This window comes from Lolium perenne, chromosome 3, assembly GCF_019359855.2.
Source record: "Lolium perenne isolate Kyuss_39 chromosome 3, Kyuss_2.0, whole genome shotgun sequence".
In the NCBI taxonomy this organism is placed as follows: Eukaryota; Viridiplantae; Streptophyta; class Magnoliopsida; order Poales; family Poaceae; genus Lolium; species Lolium perenne.
This window is the reverse complement of record NC_067246.2, coordinates 138,571,254-138,581,203: the sequence shown is the minus strand read 5'-3', so window position 1 is coordinate 138,581,203 and position 9,950 is coordinate 138,571,254. Positions and strand designations below refer to the sequence as shown.

At 41.8% G+C, this 9,950-nt stretch overlaps 1 protein-coding gene across 1 annotated transcript; it reads left to right on the top strand.

Annotated features, from left to right (window-relative positions):
* The first annotated feature begins 696 nt into the window (after positions 1-696).
* LOC127342571 (coatomer subunit beta-2) lies at positions 697-6,854 on the top strand. The gene is made up of 4 exons (XM_051368546.2): positions 697-2,882; positions 3,886-4,395; positions 4,812-4,897; positions 6,277-6,854. The coding sequence occupies exons 1-4, from the start codon at positions 831-833 to the stop codon at positions 6,479-6,481; spliced, it is 2,853 nt and encodes a 950-aa protein (XP_051224506.1). The 5' UTR covers positions 697-830; the 3' UTR covers positions 6,482-6,854.
* Positions 6,855-9,950: the final 3,096 nt, after the last annotated feature.

Below are 9,950 nucleotides of genomic sequence, written 5' to 3'. Positions count from 1 at the left end.
AACACTTCTTTTTTGGAAATAGATCCTACGAATCTAACTAGATACATTCATTTTTTGGCAAGTATTTTCGACCGGAGGAAGTACCTTTTTGATACATGTGAACATTGTTTTTTCAAAACATGGACAAACTATTAATTTTGTTCCTAGTGATAATTTTTTAATATTTTCAATCATTTTATTAATTTGTAAAGTGATTAAAAAATTTGTTACCTCACCAAATATAATTCTCAAAATTTAATGTAAATAAATTAAGAAATCCTAACTCCCTCCTTGCCAAAATGTAGTTAGTATAAGAATTTAGAAAAGTCAAACGACATAAAGTTTGACCAAGTATGTAGAACAAAATATCAACATCTAGAATACCAACTCAATACCATTTGATTCCTCACCAATGTATATTTTCATATGGTATGGTAGATATAGATAGTTTTTTTAAGATATAGTTGATTAAAGTTGATATCGTTTAACTTATTAAAAATCTTATACGCACTACATTGTGGCAAGGAGGGAGTATGTCTTAGTGGGCCGGACCTACCCGGCCGATTAGAGAAAAAGAAAAAACCAACACGCGCATACACGCTTCCGAGTACAGACTCATCGGAGGCCCGAATGGCCCGCATTCGTCCTGCTACACTGGTACTCCCTGCATGCTAAAACCTTTGAACCGAAGGAAAGGTCCACTCCAAGGTGAGGTGGCCTCTCATCTCATCACGGTCTCACCTCTTCGCTAATAACCACTTCGCCCTCCTCCCGCTCCCAGATCCCGATCCACCTCCGCCGCTGATCCAACCACCGACACCCCTACCCGCAGGCGCCCTCCGGCGGCCGCCATGGACAAGCCGAGCACGCTGCTGGTCCACTTCGACAAGGGCTCCGCCGCCATGGCCAACGAGATCAAGGCGGATCTGGAGGGCAGCGACGTCGCCGCCAAGGTCGAGGCCATGAAGCGCGCCGTCATGCTCCTCCTCAACGGCGAGAACCTGCCCACGCTCTTCATCACCGTCGTCCGCTACGTCCTCCCCTCCGAGGACCACACCATCCAGAAGCTGCTGCTCCTCTACCTCGAGATCATCGACAAGCGCGACTCCTCCGGCCGCGTCCTCCCGGAGATGATCCTCATCTGCCAGAACCTCCGCAACAACCTGCAGCACCCCAACGAGTACATCCGCGGCGTCACGCTCCGCTTCCTCTGCCGCCTCTCCGAGCCCGAGGTGCTCGAGCCGCTCGTGCCCTCCATCCTCGAGAACCTCGAGCACCGCCACCACTTCATCCGACGCCACGCGCTCTCCGCGATCTCCGCCATCTACCGCCTCCCACACGGCGACCAGCTCATCCCCGACGCCCCCGAGCTCGTCGAGCGCGCGCTCGCGTCCGAGCAGGACGCCTCCGCGCGCCGGAATGCCTTCCTCATGCTCTGCCTCTGTGGCCAGGAACGTGCCGTCGCGTACCTCTTCTCCAACGCCGAACGCGTCACCGAGTGGCCCGATCTCCTGCAGATGGCGGCGGTAGATCTCATCCGCAAGGTCTGCCGCTCCCCAAACCGTGCCGACAAGGGCAGGTATATCAAGATCATCATCTCGCTGCTCTCATCTCCCAGCACTGCTGTTGTGTACGAGTGTGCGGGTGCGCTTGTGTCGCTCTCCTCCGCGCCCACCGCCGTGCGCGCAGCTGCCAACACCTACTGCGAGCTGCTCGCGTCGCAGAGTGACAACAATGTCAGGCTCATCCTCCTGGACCGTCTGAATGAGCTGCGCACGTCTCACCGCGACGTCATGGTGGATGTAGTCATGGATGTGCTGCGTGCGCTTGCCAGCCCCAACCTAGACGTCAAGAGGAAGGTGCTGGATCTGGTGCTTGATCTGCTCACTCCTCGTAATGTTGAGGAGGTGGTGCTTTACCTCAAGAAGGAGGTTGTCAAGACGCAGTCAGGGGAGCTTGAGAAGGGTGGCGAGTACCGCCAGATGCTCGTGCAAGCTATCCACTCATGTGCTGTAGAGTACCCAGAGGTGGCTGGATCCGTGGTGCACCTCCTCATGGACTTCCTTGGTGACACTAATGTTGCTGCAGCCGTTGATGTTGTCTTGTTTGTGCGTGAGATCATCGAGACTAACCCCAAGCTGCGCGTCTCCATGATCCAGAGGCTCAGTGACACCTTCTATCAGATCCGGGCATCCCGTGTTTGTTCGATCGCTCTCTGGATCCTTGGGGAGTACTCCCTCTCGCTAGCTGAGGTCGAGAGCGCCATTTCCACCATCAAGCAGTGCCTTGGGGATGTACCCTTCTTCACAGTCTCAGACGAAGGGGAGACAACTGATTCCTCCAAGCCAGCCCAGCAGATGGTTAACTCTGTCACTGTCTCCTCCAGGCGCCCTGTTGTTCTTGCAGATGGCACTTATGCCACACAGAGTGCTGCCACCGAGGCCATTTCAACTCCCTCAGTTACCCCTGGATCCTTGTCATCGACCCTGAATCTCAGATCACTCATCCTGTCAGGCGATTTCTTCTTGGCTGCTGTTGTTGCCTGCACCCTTACCAAGCTGGTATTGAGGCTGGAGGAGGTGCAGCCGTCAAAGCTTGAAGCAAACAAGGCTTGTACTGGGGCCTTGCTGGTCATGACCTCCATTCTGCAGCTCGGATTATCCTCCTACCTTCCCCAACCGATCGATAATGATTCATATGACAGGATTGTGCTTTGTGTGCGATTGCTCTGCAATACTGGTGATGATGTGAGGAAGATTTGGCTGCAGTCATGTAGACAGAGTTTTGCCAAGATGCTTGCGGAGAAGCAATTCAGGGAGACAGAAGAGATGAAGGCCAAGGCACAGATCTCCCATGCCCAGCCAGATGACCTTATTGATTTCTACCACCTGAAGAGCAGAAGGGTAAGAAGAATATACTTACAAATTATTGTTGATTTTGCATTATGGAACAGCATATCTTTGTCTAATTGCTGTTGGCAGCTAGCCCACAAAGCATTCTATCACTCCATTACCAAATGAACAATAAATGCATTAGTTTGTGCTTGCATTATGAATCTAATGATGTGTTCTCAAGTAATTGCATATTATATGTAATATGAGTATTATACTGCCATACAAAGCTGCTTTTTCTTGGAATGTCAAGTAAAAATATCTAAAATCTGAAAAATAAATGCAAGACAAAGATAATAATACACATTTCCATGCCACAAAATTTCAACTCTAAATCTGATTTGCATGGTACCATATCGAAATCTTTGGTGAACAGCATCCCACTGTTCACTGCCAGATTTTTCATTTTGTTACCAGAGTGGTGTATCGGATTTTGATCTGAAATGTTGTGACATAGTATACACATTTAGTATGAATGTTGGCAAAAAAACAATATTTTTGTAGACTTCTTGAATACTGAATTTGAGGCTTAGTACTAGTACATCCAATGATGCTATGCTAGTGCACACTACTTGCCCCTTGTATTTCTCATGCTCTTTTTTTTGTACAATACTTTATTGTGAATGGGCTACTTGCCTAGTGTGTTGATGATGTTGATCAGTTGTGAGCAGCCTTGTTTGGGACATGAAAGGTTTAGGATACTTGTTGGATTTGATAATCTGATACATATGTAAAATTATGTGGGAGTAGATCTTTCTGGAGCTCTTATCCTTTGCTAGGAAATTTTTCTTTTTTGGGTAGTGCAAAAACAGTTATTTTAATAGTATGGCTTTATAAGCATGTTTATGGTGATACATATGAACTATATTGTTACTTTGAAACAAAGGTTTACCTAGAGAATATCTTTAGTTTTGTGTGTAGCCTTGGATGGTTCCCCTTTAATGTCCAGAGCTTAGTAACATGCTGTTTTATAAATGTTCCCTCTGTTTTTAAAATGTGGAATTTTGTTTCCTAGGGCATGAGCCAGCTTGAGTTGGAAGATGAGGTCCAAGATGATTTGAAGGCTGCAACTGGTGGATTCACTAAGGAAACAGATGATGCAAACAGACTTAATCGCATTCTTCAGTTGACTGGGTTCAGTGATCCTGTATATGCTGAAGCATTTGTGACTGTACATCATTATGATATTGTACTTGATGTTACCGTCATTAACCGTACAAAGGAGACACTTCAGAACCTGTGCTTGGAATTAGCTACAATGGGAGACCTCAAACTTGTTGACCGCCCTCAGAACTATACCTTGGCTCCTGAATCAAGCAAGCAAATACGTGCTAATATCAAGGTTTCTTCCACAGAGACCGGAGTCATATTTGGGAACATAGTCTATGAAACTTCCAATGTGATGGAACGATCAGTGGTTGTCCTAAATGATATTCACATTGACATCATGGATTATATCTCACCTGCTACATGCGCAGATGTTACTTTCAGGAATATGTGGGCAGAGTTTGAGTGGGAAAACAAGGTAAGATACATCTTTTGCACAATGCAGTCATTGCAAAACCCCAGTTGTAGTATACTTACTCAGTTAATACTACTCCCTCCGGTTGCCCAAAAGTGGATGTATCTAGACATGTTTTAGTGTGTAGATACATCCATTCTTGGGCAATTATTTTGAACTGGAGGGAGTAGTAGTTTCTTCCTCACTTGATCGCAAAATTTACTCAATCTTTTATTTAATAATTCTATGTAGTCAAAACATCTGTAAAACACATTTGGGTTTTAACATGTCATTGATATGCACCAATTGCTTCATTTGGATTATTTATCTACATTAATATTATAAATTGTTCTCTGTGGATAGGTTATATTGTGTGAATCAATTTCTTGTTGCTCCTTGTTTCAGTTCTTTACTAGAACTATTTCCTTTTTGTTCATCAGGTTGCAGTTAATACGGTAATTCAGGACGAGAAGGAATTCTTAAATCATGTTATCAAGTCAACAAACATGAAGTGTCTAACACCACCGTAAGTTTCTGATGCAATTGCCTGCTTATATTGGTCCACATACAATGCTTTGGTACATACCTGCATAGTGCTTGGTATATGTGTACATATTGTAGGCTCTAGATCATTGATGGTGCGCGTTGCTGCTCCCATCCTTTTTTTCGATAGAATAATATACTGTAGAAAAATTCATAAATATATGTACACACGAAACATAGAAGCTTACATAAGCATATAATGCCAATTAACTGAAAAAGGGCTATCTGTAAGTAATGCATCCTTTTTGACTATCAGCTGTTTATATTGAGTTTTCAATTGTGTCGAGATTGGCATAAAAATAACAGTGCTGCAAACATATTTCAGCTTGATCTCAAATTAATGTAGAGCATGTCATTTGTACAATTTATTCTAGCACATAGTAGAAAAATCTATGTTTAACGGCAAGTGCGGAAAGAAAAAGGATCTAACATAATATAATTTGTGCAAGATGTGCACATGTTAACAATATATGATTACAGTAGTAGAAGAGAATACCGTATTCACTATGTAGGACAAGTATATTTAAGAGAAAGTACATACTGCAAAAAGGTCACACTCATACCGGTCCCAGGGGTTTAATTACGAACAGAAAAATTCTGCAGCAAGCCCTGTGCCTCAGTTTGAAATGATGATTCCTTTTTATCTTCTTGGCATGTGACATACAGTGAAGTTGTGCTCTGGACAGCATCATTCCTTCTCAGCCCTAAGTTTAAGCATATGTACCTTTTGCAAACTGAACTTTGTTAGTAGCCGAATACAAACTGAGCTGTGCTCAGTTGTGATGATTTTGACCTAGAAACCCCAATACCACTGTAACAAATAATTGTGCACCAGATGGACTTCACGTCTTAGATTACTTGCATAAGCTCTCCAACAGTGTGGCGCGCCACAGTAAAGAATAGATGCAGCCAAAATTGTTTCAGTTAGCTCCGTTTTCTTTTGTAACACTCAAGTAAAGTGTTCTAGCTGATATGTAGTTTACTACTCCCTCTATGAACAGAGGTAGTATAAATTTTCATTATGAGCTTGTCATCATGAGCTTTCTTTGATTAGGTAAGAACTGAGTAAAACTACAACTTCTGTGGATGAGATTTGTGGATGAGATGCATCTAGGACCTCAGTTTTTGTTTTGTTTTCTGCACATCTAGTTTAAATGATTGATTAGTTTGTTTAGTGAAACTGCAAAAAAAGAATCAACTAAAACATTAACAACTGCTTTGGATGAGGTGAATGCTTGCTTAGGCATGGAGGGTTAGCTTGTTAGGATGTTGCGAATGACTTTTACCTTATTCCATGGATTCCATTGCTTATCTGATTACTGATGGAGTTGTCTACTTCTGAAATGGGTGACCTGATATCAGCTCCGCGCTTGACGGGGAATGCGGTTTCCTCGCTGCAAATCTTTACGCAAAGAGTGTATTTGGAGAAGATGCTTTGGTGAACATTAGCATTGAGAAGCAAGCTGATGGCAAGCTCAGTGGTTACATCAGAATAAGGAGTAAGACCCAAGGAATTGCGCTCAGCTTGGGAGACAAGATCACCCTCAAGCAGAAGGGAAGCAGTTAACTGTGATGCTGCAACCTGCCACACAATTGTACTTTGTCATTTAGGAGATCCACTTTGCCAGTTTCATACTACCGGTAAGTGGGTTAGTAAAGAAGTTTTTTATGTACAAAAGATTAAAGAGGGATGAGGAGAAAGATGAAAATGGATCTTCAACTACTATCCTCCAGAGTTGCAATGAATTGTCTCAACTTCATTCCCTGAGAAGGGCCCATTTTTGATAAAAATGGCGTTGTAAGAATAGGTGTGAAGTTTCTGTTGTTGAGTTTTGACGTGTAGAGCGATTGTGATATTGTATTAAGGGTCCCTGCCTTTGAAGTCTTCCAAGTTTCAACATATACATGTTGTATTACAAAGATCCATCCATTTGAGCTTCTTCTCATTTGTCTCCTAGTTTGCACAATTAACATACATATAACCGTTGCTGATGTGGGCAGGCTATTCTGCTATGGAATGTTCAATGTGAAACATATGAACTGATCTAGGAAAGCCTCTTTTGAAACATATGGAATGTTCATCCCAACCTCTCTTCATACAATGACTCCCACCAGAAAACTCCAATGCACTTCAAAATGATAACAATATTCCTGCCCACAGATGGGCAGTCTGTGCTGTGTTACTCATGGTGAGGAGTCCGTTCTGTGCACTGGATATCTTGCCGCCCCCTCAACTCCACCTTGATGACTCTGTTTTCATCGAGTTCATGGAAAGGCCAAACAAGCAGGAGTACAAGTGAGCATCCTACAATGACTCCCACCCCTGTTTTTTCAGGAAGAGCTAGTCACCCATAAGTCCTCGTTTTGCACAGGGGGGTTAAGAGGGGATCAAACCAGACCATCCGAAATCCTGACAAATATGAAAAATACCGTTTTGTAGCACGAATTAACCGGGTTAAAGTAGAAGAGCAGCGAGCCTTCTCCAGTGGGTTTGAGGTGATTGGGTTTCCACCACATGGTTTATTATACACGAAAATACACACTAGTCCCTTCCTGCAAAACAAAGGCCTGAGGGTTTTGGAGGAACCAGATGTCGGCATCCTGCTTTCTGTCTTCGTGGAGTCGAGACACGTTATATTGAAGAGGTGTGCTTCAGTGTACCACCACTCATCCCCTCTCAACCACTAAATTTAAATGGATAAGTTAGCCCACAAAAAGGTATGAGGATTGAGGAGGTCTAACCATCCATAGTGGGCCAAAGTTTAGAGAGGGAGAGACATCGAAGTAAAAGCCTATATTTAATGTAAAAATGTTTTTGCTAGGCTAGTTTGCATCAAAGGGAAAGTTTACAGTAGGAGTTTTAGAGGATATAATTTATGTATAGAAAAATTCATTGTTTATTATTTTGAACAAATTAACTTTCATCCTAGCTTCCTTTGAAATCTTTGTGCAATGGGCTATTATTCTGTAGGAACTTTGGAGGAAACCAAACCTCCAGACAGATTTTTCCGAGATTTATTTTGTTTTTTTGTACGTGTCATTCAAACAGTTTTGAAGCTTTTATATTGCAGGTTGGTTCGGCAGGAGTCCATGATATATGTCCTTGATATGACACGTTTGTGGGTTTTTTTTTCTTTTCGAAATGGGGTGTACCCCGGCCTCTGCATTGGTTAATGCACACAGTCTTTTATTAAGAAACTAAATATTCAAAGTTTACAATTCAAGGATCAACGAGGGTCGATACAAAAATCAACCATCGAAAAAAGAGAAGACTGCTAAGCAATCTAAGTATCATGTAATATCTTAACAGGCCGCCAAGTAGCCTGGTAGAAAAATATCCTTGGAAACCATTCGAAGGCGGTTGCATCCAGAAACCATGCACTCCCGCTGATCCTCCGGGAGCAAGAAACGGTAAAGCTGGATCCAGTGAACCATAGTGTGAATAACCTACAAAAAATTAGTAGAGTCCTTTTTGTTAAAAACAATATCATTTCTGCAATTCCAAATTGACCAACATAAAGCCGAAACACCAATGCGAATCCTAGCTTTATCAGTTTTGTCAATTCCTTTAAGCCAATTTCCAAACATAATTGTTATATTGGATGGAGGTGGAATATTATAAGCAACAAAAATCACCCATCAAATAAGCCTAGCAAAAGGACAAGAAATAAACAAATATTCTACTGATTCCTCGGCGTCACAGAAAGAACATTTCGTATTTCCGTTCAATTCCTCTTTGCTAGATTATCACGGGTTAAGAGGACTTTCTTACTAAGGAACCACATAAAGATTTTAATTTTCAGTGGGATTTTTATTTTCCAAAGATACTTACGAAGATATCTTGTATGTCCATTTAACATATCAGCATACATAGATTTAACGGTGAATTTTCCTGAAGATGTTAGACCCCAAACGAACTTACCATGATCATCATTTAAATTTATCATCATTAATCGTTGATATAGGTGTACCCATTGTTCCCATTTATCACTAATCAGTCTTCTCTGAAAACCAATATTTAACGGAGTTGACCTCATAATATTTGCCACTGTATCATGCTTACGGTGAACTATGTTGTATAGTTGGGGATACTGAGATGCAAGTGTCTGATCACCTAGCCATTTATCTTCCTAAAAACGCACTCCTTCTCCGGAGCCTACCTCAAATTTTCCTCTACTTAAAAAATTGCCCTTAATTTTCATTAGTCCCTTCCAGAATGGTGAATCAGTAGGCTTACTTTCAACTTCAGTCAAGGTTTTTTTGTGAAAGATATTTGTTTTTTAAAAGTTATTGCCATAGCCCTTCTTCAGAAAGAAGTTTTAAAAGCCATTTACTAAGTAGGCAAGTATTTTTAATCTCCAGAACTTCAATTCCCAAACCACCTTGGTCCTTAGGTCTGCAAATAAGGTTCCACTTAGTTAACCTATATTTATTTTTATTTTTATCACATTGCCAAAAGAAACGTGATCAGAAAAAATCTAACCTCTTCCTTACCCCTTTAGGTAAATCAAAGAAGGATAACATAAACATCGAAACTAGTAAGACCATAATTAATCAACACAAGGCGATCCCCATAAGATAACAATTTTCCAGCCCAACACCCTAGTTTCTTTTCAAACCTACTTTCCGCTAGATTCCACTCAGAGTTTTTAAATTTTCTATAATGGATTATGATACCCAAATATCTAAAGGGCAAAGAGCCACATTCACAACCAAATAGTTATTTATACTACTCCTCTTCCTCTTTAGCTTTACCAAAACAGAAAATCTCACTTTTGTGAAAATTAATTTTTAGCCCTGACAATTCTTCAAAGAAACGCAATATTAGTTTCATATTTACAGCCTTTTCAAAGTCATGTTTCATGAAAAGTATGGTGTCATCGACATATTGCAAAATAGAAATTCCTCCATCAACTAGATGAGGGATAAGACTTCCTATCTGTCCATCCTCTTTCGCTATTGCTATTAGGATGGCCAGCATATCTACAACAATGTTAAATAACATAGGTGACAGCGGATCACCCTATCAAAGACCC